Here is a 19,408-nt window from a genome sequence, read left to right as displayed (position 1 = left end):
ACAAGAGAAGCTGAGAAGCCTCATTTGCTCACGAAAACAGCTGAAAAAAGCACTTGACTTTCACAAGCAAAGCACCAGTAAAATATTTAATAGCATACAATTCTTACCCTACTAATGAATGATGGTTTTTTTTAAAGTCAGTGGAGAAAGTTCTAAATAAAATCAATAAATACACTTTGTTGTTAATGAAATCCAATCGTCTCTACATCAAAACAGAAACTAAGCAAACAATTACTGCCGAACTAAGCAAACAAAATTAGATTTATAACAGCACGTATTGTGGTGACTGTCACATTCCTCTACTTACACCAAGAGCACACTTGAAGCATTCCTTGTCAAATCTGTACACTGGAGAGAGGATCTCAAAGAATTTCAAAATACTTTCTTCTCTATTGAGGTTGGCAAATTGTCGAAATGTTTGCTGGATTAATTTCCGTAGTGTCTTGGCCTGGGTATTAAAATATTCAGAGAACAACTATTTTAAATCTCATCAGTGAGAGGCATTTTAAGAGTTTTGGTCACTTAGCAGCACGAACAGTGTCTTTATCAATGAAAAGCAGACAATTCTCAACCAAAAAAAAGAAGCTTCAAAATATAAGTAACAGTTCTGCCTTTTAAATTTCTGCTATATTATAGAGGGGATGTCTTAACAAATAATATATTGAATAAATTATAGTAAAAGACAACATGGTAATCTTTCTAGGAATATTTTTTTAGATTCCTCATTCTCCCAACTTCCGAACTGAGTACCAATACAAAACCACAGCAATTTATACCTTCATACAAGGTTTTAAACCTCAATCACCCTTCTCTCTCTTACCTGGTAATAACAAGCCAGCTGCAGCTGTGTCTTAAACTCTGCATATAATAACTTAAGACAATCCATTACACAGTGGATTCTTTCAGTCTGACAAGATGCAAAGTAACTTCCATATAAAAAGGTAAAATTCAAATAGTAAGTGAAACATAAAAATTATAGCAAATACGTAGATTAACTATTTTAACTATATTGCATATAATTTTATGGACTGTTTTCAGGGTGTAAATAACCACTTAGAGCAGTACAAATCAACCTTCCAACATCTAGGGCAGAGCAAGACACCTAATTACACATCCTGAAAGAGAAAGCAAGTAGAGGATATAAGAACTACAAGGACAAGCTATATCAAGATTCATGAAAAGTGAAGTATCTGTCTGTATATAAGTATAATCCCTGGAAAGGCTGCCACTCATGAAACTAAAAACAGGACCTGAGAAGCAATCTCTAACATGCCCCCAAAGTGAACAAGCAATCAAGAATCCTGAATTAAAACATCTGCCTAAAGTGACTCCATGGGCTTAAAAAACCATTTCTAATATACCTTCCAACTAACAAAAACGAATAGAAGCAAAACCAGCTTATCTTTGCAAGATGCCAAGGTTAAGACAGGAATTACCATTGTTCCTGCACCCAAACATATCTGAATGTCCCATTGTAACAGCAGTAAAACACTTCTATTCTTTCACTTTGCCTGTTAAAGCTCCAGGCACTAAACAAATATCAACTTCCTTTTCTCGTTAGCACTTCCAGCCAGATCAGGCACTCATTTTTAGTAAGCCTTAACAGAGCACTCAGAAGTCAAAATAGCAAGAATTTTTTATCAGGAGTGTTCAGAAGGAGCTCCAGTAGCAGTGATCCAGGGTTGTTGCACATTCACATCCAAAATAATGATCAGTTTTGCAACGATGCATATACAGGTTGAAAAATCCCTCGTCCTTGAACACATTGTTGTAAAGCTAACAAAGAAATCCGTCACTTTGGTCTAATTTCAAATTACTGTGTCAATTTAGCAGAACCTTTCAGCAACTATCAGGTGGATCATTACTCTAACCAGGCTGCAGAGAGCTGGGTAAGACAACAGAGCATCTGGCAATCAGGAGAACTCCCTTCTGCACCCAGAGCTGCCTCAGACTTTGTTGGGACTCCCACATCCTACACTGGACCCTTCTGTTATCTTTATTTTTACTGAGAAAACCAACAACAAGAGAACTGCAAACCTCAGCCTTAGCTTATCACCTGGCAAATACCAGGACCAAGTCACTACAAAATGAAAAAAAAAATCTGCCAGTTGAAGTTGTCCCAAGTATTTCAGCCACTCAGTTGTTTAAAAATACTTTATTCTGTCCGTGGTTTGTTTTCCTGACCCGTTCCCACATGACCTTTACTGCCATGAATACTGACGTGTTACCTGGTTTTTTTCAGTCCACCAAGAACTACTCCTCACTTTAACACTGAGATCATTAGCAAAGGTGTAAAGACAGAAAGTCAGTTAGAACCACAGACTGGTTTGGCTTGGAATAAAGGACCTTAAAGATCATCCAGTTTCCAATCTCCTCCCATGGACAGCGACACCTTCCACTAGACCAGGTTGCTCCAAGCCCCATCCAACCTGGCCTTGGACACTTCCAGGGATGGGGCAGTCACAGCTTCTCTGGGAACCTGTTCCAGGGCCTCACTACCCTCAGAGGGAAGAATTTCTTCCTAATATTGAATCTAAAACTACACTCCTTCAGCTTAAAGCCATTCCCCCTTGTCCAATGACTTGTCCAAAGTCCCTCTCCAGTTCTCTTGGAGCACCTTTAGGCACTGGAAGGGGCTCTAAGGTCTCCCCAGCCTTCCCTTCTCCAGGCTGAAAAGGCCCAAAAAACACACCCCCTCCATAACAGAAGGGGGGCATCTATCATAAATATCTGTAAATGGCAACCTCAAAGGAAATGCACTGAAAATTTGCTCTTAAAAGCTTGCCTAAGAACCATTTTCTTCCCCTCTGCATTTGTTCAAGGCAGAGAGAAGCAAGAGAAATAAATAATTTCATATTTCATGGCCATCAGGAGCCCTCCTTTGCCTGCCAGTTCAAAACCATTGGTCTTCACAAAGTGCAAGAGTCATTTAAGAATTTGGACCAATCCTAGATTATTTTGAATAGGGATTTAATTTTCATTAAAAAGCAAACCCGCTTTTCCTTCCCTTGTTCTTCCTCTTCATACATCCAACCATTTTTTTCATGACTTTGCAAAGCTCTGCTCAGCTTCACCTTCTGGCAATTTCTGCTTCTTCTTTCTGCTACTCTCCCCCTTTCAGGATTTCTAAAGAGCAGTTTTCTTGGTCAGTCAGTTTTCTGGCTCCACAATCCCATTTTTGAGACAGTTATTCTTACTTTTACGTCTGGAGCCTTTCACCACAATTTCTCCCGTTAGCAGGGAATACAGTTTCAGATAATTGCTTAAATTAAAATGCACAGGGATTACTTAAATCCACTTGACTTTATTAGCTCCTGATTTTCAAAAGTCTTTTGAAACAAAACCCCGTCATGACAGACCTTTTCTATTTACCCATTTAAATCACAATGCAAATCTGAAGTTGAATTCTATTATTTCTATAAAGCACCACTGCCTACCAAAACCAGCTCCAAAATAGCAATTTATGACTTATACTTTCATGTATGAATGGTAAATAGGTATCTTAACCAAGACATTCATATCAAGGTGGTTGTAGCTGTAAAATACTTGGTGACCAGTCCTAATCCCCCTTTTCAAGACACGGTGCTAAAAATTTGCATTTTTTACTCTGAGAACATATGGACTTCAATGGGAGCGAGATTCAAGTAACGTTTATAGTCTTAACTGGGATTAACACAAGTAGAAATTACTGGAAATCTTCCTTGAATGAGCTGGATAGAGTCTCAAGCAAGGAAGGCAGAGCATGTCTTATCAAGTTGCCAGTAAAATATGCTTTTTTCTGTCCCCTTCCTCTTTCTCCAGAAGTCTCATTTTTCTTTTGAGGAAGGAAAAAAAAAAAAAAAGTTATTTGATGCATGAGGATCCAAGGACTTGTTTTGCATTTCTGTCCCCAAGGTTTGAGAGGCAGAGCTGTGCCCCTCTCACAGAAGCTCACCAAGGCCATGTGAATCCTTGTTATCCCAGTCCTGCCAGATGCATGGCTGTATTACTGGGATTTAGATCCTACCAACCCGATAAACAGCTTGGATATTTTTTCACCAAGAAAGCACAACTGCACAGCAATTCCCTCAGCACTATACAGTGAAAAGGATAATGCAATTTTCAGATTTCTGACACTTTTTTCTTTAAAGTAGTATAGGATTGACTGGAACTATAATTACCTTCACTGAATCTAGTAAACTCTTCGGGAAAAAACGTCTCAAACCAACATCCTTCCTGAAAAAAAAAAAAACCACACGGCATTAATATCAAAAACATTGTATATTATTATAATGTTCTTTTTCAGGGTGGTGTTTTGGGTCTGTTTTCTGCTTGTTTTGCTTTTTAACTGGCACATACAATATAGCAAACAACTTTCATGGTAAGGTCATTGGCAATCTCAGAGTAACACAAACAATACAATTAAAATTCCAAGCATGGCCACTTCCATGGCAAATGAGGGATAGCAGCACCTCTAGTTTCAACCCAAAAGGATTTAAACAGGTACCTCTGTGGGAAGTCTGTTACTTGAAATGTTGGCGTGGGCACAGAGGAGTTTTGAGAATAAAGCCAGTTCTTTGTAAATGTTTTAAAAATTTAAAGAGTATTGAAAAACTATTCTTATTCAGGTGAAGAGGGAGCAACATGAAAATGGAAAACTGATAAACCCCTCTTAGAATGGAGTAGGAGACACAACAGACTCACAGAATGGTTTGGGCTGGAAGGGACCTTAATGACCACGTAGTTGCCATGGGCAGGGATTCCTTCCACTACATCAAGTTGACCAGAGCCCCAACCTGGCCTAAAGAATCCAGGAATCCATACAGGAATCCTCATGATATCACCTCACTAAGCATGTTGACTGCCATACCCTCTGAAGAACTATAATTAAAGTCTCTTTAAATTTCTACTGTCATTTTTAACTCATATGAACCATCCAACGTTTAAATTCACAGCTTTTTTCTTCCATATAATCTCACTTTTTGTATTTGTAAGTCAGGATCCTAATTCTGCCTGTTAGCTTGAATGCTGCAAACTAAACTACATCGAGCTCACCTTCACACTTAGGTGTGTAGCCCTGGTTTGAAAAGCAGAGCTATCAGATTAAACACTTGTGTCATGTGCAGCATGTAGTTTAGGTCTAAGGTGTGTTTATTCCACTACAACTAAACATGAGCTTCAAAATAAGTCCTTGAGAAGTTGCCAGGGATATGGTGGTGCAGAAGATGACCTCTTTACAACCAGGTGTAAAAACATTGTGTGACCATAAACTACAGTATTAGCAAAAAATCTGTGTGTAAAGAAGGAAAAACTAAGTGAAAAGTGTAAATAGGAAAAGAATTTATATCCTTTGCCTCTCAAAGGTGTTACTGATTTTTTTCCCTTTCAATTTAAGAGGTTACCATCTCATTCGAACACTCTTATCTGCTTCTGGAACAAGTATGAAAACAAGCTTTCCATGCTTTGAACATATACAGAAATACATCTGGAATTCTTACTTTTGGCAAAGAAAGGAAAAGCCTTTAGCAAGCAGAGATATTCAGGATTTATTTACTGCTACCTAACGGCACAAGAACAAAGTCAACATTAAAGTCAATATAAAAATCTCTCTCAAAATGGAATAAACCAGGGTATTTTTAAAGCTCTCTGAAGATGAGCAGTACACAATTCCATACCAAAAACATCCTCAGCTAAGAGGAGCAGAACGTTCCTGTGCACATGAACACTGGCATCTGTGCAATGACAGTAAGCTGCAAGATTATAAAACTTCCATAAATGTTAATTCCTTTGATGCATTTCTTCTCAAATGCAAATGATATGCAGTTTATCATCCCACACAGTTACAATGAATCTCACACACTATTGCCATCTCAGTAATATGCAAAGACATTTTGACAAGGGATATATTAGTTTAACACTAGGCATTTGAGAGAGAGATGGTGTTTCTGAAACGAAGCCCCTACATCACCCCAGTATTCCACATCTTAACAGTCCTGCAGCACCTGGCTGTGACAATCTCATTTGACTCATTACTAAAACAAGTTGTACAGTGGCCTTTTGTACTGATCTGAGTGCAACAAATTGAGAAGAAATTCTTATGCAGAATACAATGGACCACAACTCTTAATTATTAAAATTTATTAATAAAACAGTGTTTAGCTGAGACTGTACATTTATTTACCGGAGGAGAATTTAACGTAACAACCACAAAGATTTAATGCCCTGCTCCACAACAACCTATGGATACCTATAAATAAGAGAATAAACACAGGAAATTGGAACATACAAACAGTTTTAAACACACAACCTACACACTCCTGCCCAGCTGTGCTGTGTGGGGCTGAAATGGCCAGCAAGGGAGACACCAACTCAGTCATCTGGTTTCTGATTGCCAGCAAGAGATAATGAGATCCTGGTTCATACAGCTCTACTACAGCTTTTTGTTTAACCTCATCTACTCCAGCCTTCTTGTGGGCTTAAATGTAAATTCTTTTATTTTTAATGTATAAACTTCAATAGGATTAATAAAACAACAACTACAAATAGATGATGCCGCTTGTCATATAATGATAAGCAGCTTTAGGCAACATATATCTTTGTTTGTATTTTTCATCTCAACTGAAGTTACAACAACAAAGTAACATTAGATTAACATAATACACTATAACATGCTTTTTACCAAACTGTGGCTGCAGCTGTTCCTTCCTATAGCTCCCATTTCTGTAGTTGTAATTACCCCTGTTCTATGTTAACAGGCTTCACATTTGTTATGAAAGAATTCTTCTTTCATTCCACGAAGGCCCAACTATTAAAGGCTACTTAACAGTTTGATTCTATCTACCATTTCCCATCGAGATCTGGCTTTGTATGACAATCTGACCAAATATACATCAAATAGACATCTAACAAAGACAGGCAAGGAGCAATCACACCCAATGAAAAAAAAAAAGGCCATTTAAAAATTGCTCTCAGCTGGTTAAGTGCCTTATGATGTACTAAAACTAGCAGCCCCCCTCAAAAATTAACAAAAAGCCTCACTTGAGCAATAAATATTTCTTGTATCGTTAAATCTTTATGAGCTACTAAGGTGGTAAGATCAAATTAGTAAGTTTTGGTAATCATTGGCACGTTTTGCAGACTCTTATTAGCTTGTAATTTAGTCAGTTGAAGGTGTTTTCATCCTTCATTTCTCCCAGCTATATCTCAAAAAAATCACATCTTGCTTCTCAAACCCATAATATTTCTACTAGTGACTACAGACAAAAAACTAAAGTCCTTAAAAAATATCCCTAATTCAAACAAAAATAAGGCTTTAAAAATCCCACATAGATAGAGGAGCACTACAGAAACACCAGTTACTCTACAGATAAGCAACCAAAGTTATCTTTTTATTAAAATCATACAATTTCCCCAAAAATCCTTGCGAACTTACTGACTGTGATGTAAAATCCTATCTTCCACCTCCAAATGTTCTAATTTCACACCTCTAAAAGGTAGCACACACTGTCATTAAAAATAAGGTAAAAAAAACAGAGACTTGATTGCTAAACCAACCTTTTATCCCAATTTTATGTTAAACTCTACAGCATCTTTTCACAAAGGTAATTCGTAGTGACGAGCATATCACTGGTGCATGAATGTCTGAAACTCATTCCACTGTATAAACACAAATATACCCAGTTTTCAATCCCTGAAGCTTCTAAAGGACTTTGTCTGAACTGCAGCCATCTCCTGTAACACACGGTTAAGCAGCCAAAATACTCTCAGTATAAGGATGCTTCTTGGTCCTCTTAAAATTTGGGATACACAGATAAATAATGAACTTGCTAATTGCAAAGTCACAACTCAGAAAATGCAAACTGGGCAAACAAGGAAAAACAATACCACAAACATTTTCAAGTAACTCGAACTTTGCCACAGATGAATCACCACTGAGGAATGCAACTGGGCACAGAAACACATTTAGGAACAAAATCACCTTAGAACTAGAGTTGATGAACCCCATAAGCATTAGCAAAATTGCTAAAAATCATAATAAGCCAAGGTCAAACAACTCCAAACCTGTTTCATTGGACCACAGTTAAAGATGCTCTTCCTACTTCTACACCTTCAGGTTTCATCATCATTTTCTTACTTTAAAGCATCTCAACACACTTGGAATTACAAACTACAGCAAAAATGTTCTGCTATTGAACTGAATTTAACGTTCCTGATGAAAGAAGAGAGTTCAAACCTCAAGCCAGAACACAATACTTACTCTAACACTTCATAGTTGGACTTCTTTTCTAATGCATTGCCTCTCATCTCTCCGTAGGATCTCCTGAAGTCAGGAAAAATATATGAAAGCAACAATTATTGGATGATCCAACCTAAAAACTACAACATCAATTTAGTCAAATCTTTCATTTACCATCATAAAACACTGCTAGAATGAATTATAGTATAAATAGCAGTGCATTATTCTTCTACCTAAACAGAAGAATTTTACAAGTTAACTGCATTTTCAGAACCACTTCAAACCACTGCTGCTAACAAAAGAAGTGACCCAACCTGCCCCTCAGCAGCTCTTCTCCACCTACAACTGGACCTTTGTAAGAGGACTCTGTGCATGGAACAGGGAGAACCAGAGGAAGAAGGGCACGATGAAAACTTTACTATTTCAATCCAGGCATATTCACATTAAAAAAATACAGGAATAAATAAGATAAGCTGTTGTCAGGAGAAGGCTGGGACTGTCGTTTTCATGGAGAAAGTGGACCAGGAACGCTCAGGGTAAGAGTCTAAGCAGTCATCTACTAGAAATGTCTCATGAAAATGTTCTGAAGAGCCACAGCTTGAGAAACAGGGAAAGCAGGACCTGGCTGACAACATGATCACAGATTATTATACTCATTACTTGTTTCGAAATGAGGTACCAAGGATTTTGTAAGGAGCTCCCAATTACACAAAGAATTTTTGTTTGCTCTGGGGCAACCAGCAAAACTTATAACAAAGACATCAGGTTCTCCTGTGATACCTGGGCAATTTCAAAAGCCTAAATTTTGGCTTAATTTGGAAAATACTGTTCAAAGGACACTTTTATTCTCTGCTAACAAGTTTACATTTGTCATTCATTTCTTATCAATTTTACTTCTTCCTTAATCTCCCTGTTTGAGACATCAGCAGAACTAAAGCAAATGTTTCAGGCTTGAAATTCTCCATAAATTAGCAAAACCCAACACATGCATTTCAAAGCTGGGAACTCTCTCAAGGATCTCTTAATCTGATATATTTATCTTTATTTTCCAGCTGCCTATACAGTTGACAAGAACATCAAAAACACCCAAAAGGATCCTTAAGATTTAATCATTCCAAAACAGCACATTAAAAATTGAGTAAATACAGAGAGGAAAGGTAGCAGCATTTATCTATAATTACATTCTTTAGCTGTAGGATTTATATATGCAGAATCACAAGACTATTTGCTAAATAACACCACAGATGCATTTTTTTTTCTGAGCATACTTCAATGTTCTCTACAGGCCTCTGAATTATTCAGATGAATTCACCCAAAAGGCAGCATCAAGATGTAATTAATTAAAATTTAAAAATAATGTTAATTTAAAAACCACTAGAAATTGGTTAAAATACAGTCTATTCAGTTTTTCTTCAAATTACTTTATAGCAAAAAAAAGTCTTATGATGTTTTATTCAACTCTACTGGTCAGAAATTGATTAACTATAAGCAGCTTCAAAATTAATGTATATATTCTGTCAGAAAGATGTTGAATAATAAATTAAATTATCAGCTTACCGGATTTCAAGGCAACCTAGTTTCAAAGCAATTTCCTGGTCCACTTGATCTGCTATTTCTAACATATAGTCATTTTTCACCTACAGCAAAAGAAGCAGGTAGGCATCACAGAAAGGTTAGTTCCAACACAGACTAAAACACTGCCCAAACTACTTTAAAATAAATACATCTTAATTTTTTTTGAATGACTATTCACAGTGCATGAAGGGAAAAAAGAAGTTACTTTCATATTCTCCACAAATGAGCTGCACTTTAGTAAGAAACCCATTTCAACCGCAATAAACTTGATTTAAAAATTCTTTACCTATGTCAATATTATCTATGTTTTATGAAATACAATCAGAATCTTCACAGGAGGCTGAGCAGGTGGTTGCACCTGCATTCAGGCTACGAGAAGTAAGGCTGTGTTCTTGAACCATCTTGGGCAACAGGATTTTATTTTGTAGGTGGATCTAAATATAAAAATAAAACTGACAAATGCCTGGGCACTACAGTGAAAATAAAAACAGAAGTAAAAAGAGTATTATGTGCAAATTGTACTGCACGCTGACCTAAAATAATGCCTGAACTAACGAGAAGAACCACCAAGAGTGAAACTAGACTGTCACCATCTACAGCAGGAAATACTTTAAAGCCTCATCACGTGTCCTGGACTAGTTTTATTTACCAACATCGATGTAGGCAGAATCCTACTTTTTTGAGGTAATATTTTCAGCACATTGGAGTAAATGAGTTATACAGTAACTAATAATAACAACAACAACAACAAAACCCCAGACAGTAAGAGAGAACTGAACCAGTGCTGAAGAACTTCACTCTTTTGCACAACAGGTGCTTTTCCCCAGTAACAAATCTCTGCAGAAGTACAGCTTTTCCTTAACAGCTCATGGTATCCTCTATGAAATCATGAAGTTGCTATTCAGATCCTAAAGCCTAAGATCCCAAAGCTGCAGAAAGTCCCAAAATGTCACAAAAATCCACGACTGACTTGCAGATCAAAGAGGAGATGATACACTATGAAAGCAACACATTTCACAAAATGGGTTTTTTTGAGCGATGACAAGTTGTGAGGAAAACTATTTCAAACTACTACTGCTATGAAATTCATAATTTCAAAGATAAGGAAGTACAGCTGTGGATTCAACAGCTGGAAGTCCTCTCTAGTCAGCATCCTCCTCCTAACATGTGAGCATCCACCACAGTATTCCCTCAGCACGGGTGGCAGCTGGATCCAGCCCCAGACTAGAAAACCTGAGACCTTCCTGGTTCTAAACTGCATGAAAAGTTTTAATTTGTTTTTGAAAGATGTGAAAGAAGAAATATGATAAACTGTGCAAGAGTGAGAAAATGAATTACTACGACAGCTGAAATGTGAGGAAAAAAAATCTTCCTGCATTTGAATTCATACCGGAACTCAACATGACAAAACAATGAGCTTTTACCTCTTCTCAATTCAATTCCTGCAAATACTAATGAGACAGGAGAATAATTGTCCTTCAGCATCACGTAGTGTGCTATTTGTATACACATATGGAAATAATAATTCTGTATTCCCATGGTAATAGTATACAAAATACGCAGAATTCATAATTCTCCTCTCCATTATGCTCACAATTAAAAATCAAAACCAACAAACAACCTCCCATGTGAAACAGTCTTCATTTTTAATTTTTCTGGTAACATTTAAAAAGGTTTATCTGATTGAAGGTTAAAAGAAAAAGTCAACCACAAAACACAGACATATTATATGTTTGATAATTCCAATGGCTTTAAGTGATATAAACTGAAAGATGCATCTTCCAGGAAGTCAGAATGTTTTGATTCTTTATTTTTCTTTCAAAACCATGAGGGTCCCTGAGTGCAGAGAGTCCTCAGTTAGCAAAGTACACAGTTCTTGCTCCAATGGATGAAACATCTCTAACTTATTAAATAATTTACAAACCACAACGGATAAATCAGGATGAGAAGAAATGGCCTCAGGCTGTACCAGGGGAGGCTTAGACTGGATATTAGGGAAAATATCTTCACTGAAAGAGTGCTCAGGCATTGGAACAGGCTGTCCAGGGAAGTGGTGGAATCACTGGAAGTGTTCAAAAAGAGCATGGATGTGGCACTTGGGGACGTGGTTTAATGATGGATGTGGCAGTGATGGGTTAATGGTTGGACTCGATATCTGAGGTCTTTTCCAACCTAAATAATTCTATGATTCTATAAATAGCACAACACAGTAACTTAGACAATTAAATCAGAACTTCGGGTCATCTGTAAGGACAAGAAACTGGTCCTGCACTAAAACTCTCAGACCCAAGCTCAGAGCAGGGAAATCAGGAATGCAGTTTTCAGGCTCCATGTTACTGCTGTAAATGACCTCTGCAACCATACATTGGTGTCAAATATCAGCACAGCACTCCTCATCCTCAGGTCTACAAGGGGATATTTCCAAAGGAAGAAACAAACTGAAAATGCAAATTTCTATATGAGTTAAGATCACATATGGATACTCATATTCCAGAAATTCTCCCATCTTTTTTCTGAGAATTCACCTTCAGGTACAGCCTAAGTTACTTCACTTAAAAAGCACACACCTGTTCACAAAATCCCTAGCCAGCCTTACATCCACCCAAATCAAATACCCATTGCCCAGATCACTTATATTTAATTAAACTTTTTTTTTTTAACTAGACTTACAATTTTGGAACCATTTCAACAATTTTGCATTACCAGGAAATTTCAGAACTGTTCCCATCCATTCCTTAAGGTATTCAGACACCAAAAAGAATTGGCAGTAGAATAGCATTTTTTCAGTCCTGACCTATAAAACTTCCCCTTGCAGAAACGATGCTAATTTAAGGCCCAGTGTATCCTGATCAAATGTGTATTCATTTATCTCCACAGCTCGTTGCCTTGTGGATCCCAGTACTCAAGTACTTCATTTGTTAAACTAAACAGCTTAAGAACATCTCCAGTGTCATGCAAACGTGATTTTAAAATGCTGCCAGTCTCACAAAACTACTGTTCCATAAATAAAAAAGCAACATTACCAAACATTTTGGGGTTTATTTCCTCGTGCCCTCTGGCTTGTGAGCTTTCACAAATTCCAGTCATGTTTTCCTCAGTTTGACCCTGAAACCACAGGCACCAGAACTGAGGACTAAGAAAATTTAAAAGACCCTCCCCCAGTACAACATTTTGGAAGAAAAAAAAAGTATTTTACATTATAAACACCTATTTATTTTGGTGTTGAAATTCTGGAAGGTATGTAAAGAGATTATAAACTTCAGGAAGCCTCTGTCCATAATCTAGTGGTCTAGATTGAGCAGTGTCCTATTACAGATAGCAGAGAAAATAAATTGATAGAAGGAATTAATTTTATCTTTTTTCAGAAACCTGCCCGCACACGTTCTTTGACTTTCACTAAGAAAAAAACCCAGCAGATTCAATTTCTACTCCCAGAATACTAATGAGAACATCTCTTATCACCTTTAATTTCGCTTGACTGTTCTCTTTGAGATGGCATCAGATCCATGCACGAGAACTAATGCTTGTGCAGAGGTTAGATAAGAATTTTGTAAGAGGTTCAGCACAATCTCCTAAGGAAAAAGCCTGAACAAGTATTAAGTGGAAGAGATACAAGAGATAATTTAATGCTAATTAAGTGCACTGCCACAGGCAATTGAATAGTGTTCCTAGAAGTCTTTTGCATTTGCTCAATTATAACTTTTATTATTATTATTATTGTTGTTAATATAATTAAATGAGAGAAATGAGAATATTTTCTGTCTGTTTCAGACAAAAAAGGCCCCACTTTCAAGAGTATAAAGCCTATATACACACAAAGACATAAAAACTGAACTCTTACAGATCTTAACAAAACTTATCAGGTTTTTTTTCCTGTTTATTACAAATTCACATGTTAAGAGGGAATGAATCCTGATCCCTGGGGGTTTGGAGATCCTGTTATCTTTGAGTTGATGTTACATCTGCAGAACTGCCCTCCTTGGTGGTACGTGCAGACCTTTACTTATGCCTTGGAAATTCAGTTACCAGCGTACAAGGCCTGGAGGAAGGCTCATGAGTACATCAAGAGATACATCACACACACACATATATATATAGACACACACATACTCTATGATAAAACTACATGAAGTCTGTAGTAATCTCAAATACTTCATGGTCACAATATTACAGCAATAAAAAGGTGCCAAATTAACAAGACAAACACCTGGATTTACACCAGGATTATGAATTCAACTGTCACACAGCTAAAAGCCTACATACTTTTAATTTCTTAACAATCAAGCCCTCAAAATATGATGCCTGGAGTGAATCACTTGGGTATATGTTGCTTGCAACACACCTGCTTCCACTGACTTACTTCTTTTGCATTCCAGCATAATGTGCTTATCTGAACTCACAAGGAAAAATATACTGGAAAACAGTTTAAAGGAGGAGAGAGACCAAAATAATTTCTTGCTGCAAACTGTGGTGTTGATTTCAAACACCTCTTCTCTCGGATTATTTTTTTTAAAATGTTCTAACAAGTTTAAATCAGATTTACAGTCCAGCAGGTGTATGCTTTGGGGGGAAAGGATTAATGTACTTAAGTTCCATTAAACATGGTATAATGGAAATGCAAACTGCTCCAGGCTTCCAGATGAGCACTAGGGTAGTGTCAGGGGTAGAGGAAGCAACTGTACCTGCATTTGCTCATTCGCAGGCTGGCAAATAGGAATTAAAGTGTGGCCTACACCTCACATTTGGAGCCAACTTCTTGGTCACGACAGCTACAAACAGCGCACTACAAGGAAGGGATGCAAGGTGAGGAAAATAGGAATGCCAAACATAAATGCACCTCTTGGAAGTAGGAAAAGTCTTTAACGTGTTCTGACAAAATAAAAGGGGAAACAAAATTGTCACCCCCACCCCCCAACATACAACATCTGTGTTCAGTGAATACATGCTTAGAAAGGGGAGTAGTATTTAAAGCAAACAAGGACTTAGAAGTCCAACACAATCCTACACCCATAACATACTTCCTGACATTCCAAGAGAATTCACTTTATTCACTTTCTAGTCTTAACAATATTTTTAAAATATTTTCTATCACCATTCTTCACCTTTTAGCCGGAGCACAGATCTCTCTTCTGTCTCCAGTCATTTGGGTATTAAAAGTTAAAAGACATCATAACAAAAGAAAGGAGGTGAACACTGAACCGTGAACTGAAAAGCTTTTCCCACATGGAAGATGGGCACATAAACACAAGCCCTGTTTCATTTCTGATGTCAGACTTGTAAAATATTTGTTCTTTTACTTGAAGGGGTAAATTACTGATGGTGCCACTTCCAATTCCTCAAAATTTATTAGGAACTAATGGGCAGTTTCCCAGCTACAGAAATGGGTTGCAAATCCCAGACAGAATAATTTAAAATAAAAACTGGAGACAGGGGGAAACCCGTGTTTGTGAAGATGGAAAAACCAGAGAATAGCCCTATGCCAGCACACATGATTTAAGGAGAAATCTATCACTGGCCTCGTATTTTCTATACCAGCTGCTACTTTCAAAAGCCATCTGCTTCATTTTCCTGCACACAAGTTTTTTATGCAGCTGCACTATTTCAGAAGAAGGTTCACCCAAGCTGACAAGCAGTTCATAAAAACACCACGCTGGATTTAGATTTCTTTATTAAGAACAAGAGTAAAATAATTCTGAACTTAGTAAATGCTTTCCAGGAATTTAGGGATTTAAAAAAACCCTGTGTACTGTGTCTTAAAAAGATATTTTAGGTTTAAATTCATTTATAGCCTTAGAAATTATTACATAAAATCGAACTTCACACTGAGTTTTCAAGTGTAAATACTGTGGAAATTCTTTAGCAACAGTACTATCAAATGATGTCTCAAAAAGGGCAAATACCAATAATTAGCCACTACACTAGCTCTGCCAGCTCATTTAATGGTACCAAGAAATTTCCCACAGGATAATCTCCAATTTTTCAGGAGGACAGTTTAAAAATAAGCAATCTATTTTTCTGGCTTTTCTTTCAATGTCTATGACCTACTTACACAACTTAGTCCTTTTTTATTTTATTTTTCCCCCCAAATTTGCATTGCTTTGAAAACTGCATTTATAGAACCCTTCAGCGATTAAGTACCCCCTGAAGAGTTAAGTGCATAACCAAAAAAATCATCACAACATATAAGATATTTAGATAAGCAAACAAAGAAACAAAATGTCCTCTGTACTCCATTTAGTATATAGCACATGAATAGTAATTATAACCATTTAATGAAGCGTGGAAAACAAAGATTTACATTACATCATTTTCTCATTATCCATTTGTTCTATACAGATATTGGTAGCTGGTGCTTTTATATATTCAGAAATTACGTACTTCTGTTTAGTTGGTGTCATTTATATTAAAAAAATACAAATTCCTCTTAATCATCCCATATACACAATAGTTTATTTATTCTCAGTAATTTATCTTTGTTTTCAACAGCTCAGGTGTGTTCTAGCACCTTCTTCTAAACGTTCAATTTTCTACTACTGGCAGGTGATTCTATGTTTGGTTTTGTATGCTGTTATTCAACCTCAGCCACAGCGGTTGAATTCAGCCAGGATCTTTGTTTCACACTAACACACAACACTTCTGGTGACATCTATCCTACCAAAATCCAAAGACATCATTCCTGTGATTTACCAATTCCAGCTTCCGTAACATGAAAGACCAGAGTACCTCAATATATCCATGGGAAAAGCTGATTTTCTACTTATAAGGAACTACATAAGGGACCACTTATGTGACAGGACAAAATCTGAAGTATAGAGTACACTTGTTTGTATCACAATTTCCTAACCAAAACGAAAGATGTGTCTCTATCCTGCACTTGTAGCAGGTGCCACACACAAATCCACCATGATCCATGACGCGGCTCTTCCGTGGTATCCCACCAGACAGAACTGTCTCAAATATTCTGTGGTTTCCAGCGTAATCCTTCTTGTAGCATTAAATGCACCACAGAAATGCTGCAGTGTACCCCGGGACACAGATCACTGGGTCAGTGTGGAACAGTCACCCAGTGTAACTGCTCATATCTCATCACCAAACTGTAAAAGGAGGTGGCTCCTCCATCCTTGTTTCCCAACAGCAAGTTCTTGCAGGACACTGAATTTTCATCCCTACAAAATCAAAATAACCAGTTTGAAAGAAGAGGGTCTCAACCTACAGCTTCAGAAATCTGATGCAGAATCAACCCTGTAAGATTTGTGCCTCATCTGCTCTGAATGAAGCCCCAGATGCACAAAAGCCCAAGGCCTGCTCCTAATGTCATCAGTATTTTTAGGAGCCACCTTAATGATCGTAATGGTAGTTTTTAAAATACACACAGGAGGGAAACACATATGTGTTTCCACCCCTACTTACCCATCTGATAATATTAGACTTGCTACAGGAGATAAGTCAACATTAGGGAAAATTAGGGCTTTGGCCTCATCTAGGGGAGTTAAAAGCCCAGATCCAGTATCAGGATAACATTCATCTGCCATCTGCCCTCAGCTGCTCCTCCTCCTCTTCTCCCAAGGTCACAGTCTCTGTATTATCTAGAGGTGATCTTTGACATCTCTAACCAATTTTGGAAGCTCCTCTGTTAATAATAAGGGCATTAGAGATGGGATGGGGGGGAAACCAACTTCTGAGGAGGCATTGTTAGGGACAGGCTGGCTAAAAACGACCCCGTCTGTCCGAGCGGGCCGAGCTCCAGATGTCACTGCAAGGGACGCTGCTGCCTCACAGACCTTCCACAAAGTAGGACTATACTCCTGGGAGCCACACAGGGCTCAGCCTACTAAGCAGGCCTCGTTCTCAGCTAATTTTATACTTTGATACGGCATTTTGATTTTCCAGAACAAATGAGTCCAAGCATCAATGTGAATCAACTTTTTTGGTTTTCGGTTGTGGGTGTTTTTTGGTTTGTTTGGGTTTTTTTGTTTGGGTTTTTTTTGTTATATACAACCTAATACACTAATTGGAGAAACATTTTGTACCAGACCACTAACAAAGACATAACCCTCACGTCAGTACATGGGAACCTGTCCCAAGCATTTTAAATTTATCATGTTGGATTAAGAGCAATTCACATATGACTGCAAAAGAGCCCACAAGGATTATTTTCACCACTCTGTCTGACAGGTGGAAATTTTAAACCAAAGCAGTCTTTTCTCTTCGGCCTGAGCTAAGGAACAGGAGTAAGTTTACGTTCTTGCCACACAGCACTGCTAAGGGAAGGCAGACACTGGGCACACAACATTTGGGAGATAACCAAAGTAGCTCCACAACTATACAAAGAGCAAAGCCTAAAACAAGAACATCAGCAAAGTTTTGAAAGTGTAAATCAACTTTTTTATGTAAAAATTAAGTACTTTATGTGAATTTCAGCAACTTCAGAAACCTACCCCTGTCAAGGAAATCTCACTTAAAATTGCCTTTGCAAGCTGTAAGGAGCAGACAGATGCCCAGTTTGATTTATATATTTTTAAAAAAATTGTATTTTTTTAGTATCTTTTTAAGCAGCTGCAATTCTTACATTTATTGCCACCTCCCTGTAGGGCACAGTTTATGTGTCAGCCATTAACTCTTCCTGAAAGATCTGGTTTGATTTTTTGTTGTTGTTTTAAACAGGCTGCCAACATCATGAAAAACGACAGCTTTTCTCCCTGTGTCCTTGATTTCCCTCAAAGCTTTTCCTGTCAAAGTCATTTGCTTTAGGTCTCCTATTTTTATTAGGATATAAGAGATGTTGTTATTTAATTAGGTTAAAGAGTCTAATTCCCAGCCTGCATTTCAAATTACATCTCAGGCACCTAAGCCTTATAAAACTTTAATCATTAAGTTATTACAGTAATTGCTTGGACTTAAAATTTCCTACATGTCAGGGACAGAGTTATAAAAATAATTTAATTTGCATGATGCATTTATCTGCCATAATATAGAGATTTTTCATGTAATGAAATACATTTTAAGCAAGAGCATTATTTTTACACACACTACAGAGACAGAGCAAAAAAGTGCCATTGGTCCACAAAAAACTTTGCCTCTTCTTTTTAGAGGATCTTTTTTCTACCTTTTTTTTTTAATAAGTAAAAGTATAACTTTTATCTTCTCTTTTTAAAAACAGTTTTCCTATAAAAATGAACCTTGTACTTGTCTGATGAGACATACAGCCCTTGTGGTACAGAATTCAGCTCCATTTTTCTCTTGTGCATTACACAAACTTTGGTTCATTTTAAAAAGCAAATTCGAAACACAGTTCAGTCCTATGGTCTCTATTATATATTATATATATGAACATCTCCAGGGCAGCTCCACACTGCAGGCTAAAAGAGGCAGCAAAGACTAATTCTACACTGATAAAAACAACCTTTTCTTGTTTGTTGGGATCTAAAAAACCCCAAAAAGTTACTTTAAAAGTCTTCTGTTTGAAGCACAAGGACATCAACAATGGAACAGCTGATGCCCAAGAGCTGCCCCCACCCCCCCGGATAGATGCTTACTCCCTTTTCATCAAGGGATAAACCATCTCCAATTACTGCAGGCTAACATGTTATTCAAGGATAAATGTGTGCAGGCTCTTGT

At 37.3% G+C, this 19,408-nt stretch overlaps 1 protein-coding gene across 18 annotated transcripts in view; it reads right to left on the bottom strand.

The window, feature by feature from the left end:
• PTK2 (protein tyrosine kinase 2) overlaps positions 1–19,408 on the bottom strand; it is a 190,477-nt gene that overhangs the window by 65,402 nt on the left and 105,667 nt on the right. For all 18 annotated transcript variants that reach the window (XM_032676611.1, XM_032676467.1, XM_032676486.1 and 15 more), the window contains 4 exons: positions 9,773–9,852; positions 8,237–8,299; positions 4,161–4,215; positions 308–448 (listed from right to left, as the gene is read on the bottom strand). In XM_032676611.1, coding sequence (XP_032532502.1) covers positions 308–448; positions 4,161–4,215; positions 8,237–8,299; positions 9,773–9,852 — 339 coding nt within the window. The remainder of the gene's footprint in view (positions 1–307; positions 449–4,160; positions 4,216–8,236; positions 8,300–9,772; positions 9,853–19,408) is intronic.

Source organism: Chiroxiphia lanceolata, chromosome 1, assembly GCF_009829145.1.
Source record: "Chiroxiphia lanceolata isolate bChiLan1 chromosome 1, bChiLan1.pri, whole genome shotgun sequence".
In the NCBI taxonomy this organism is placed as follows: Eukaryota; Metazoa; Chordata; class Aves; order Passeriformes; family Pipridae; genus Chiroxiphia; species Chiroxiphia lanceolata.
Note: the sequence above shows the minus strand (reverse complement) of the source record. Positions and strands in the feature narration are given on the sequence as shown.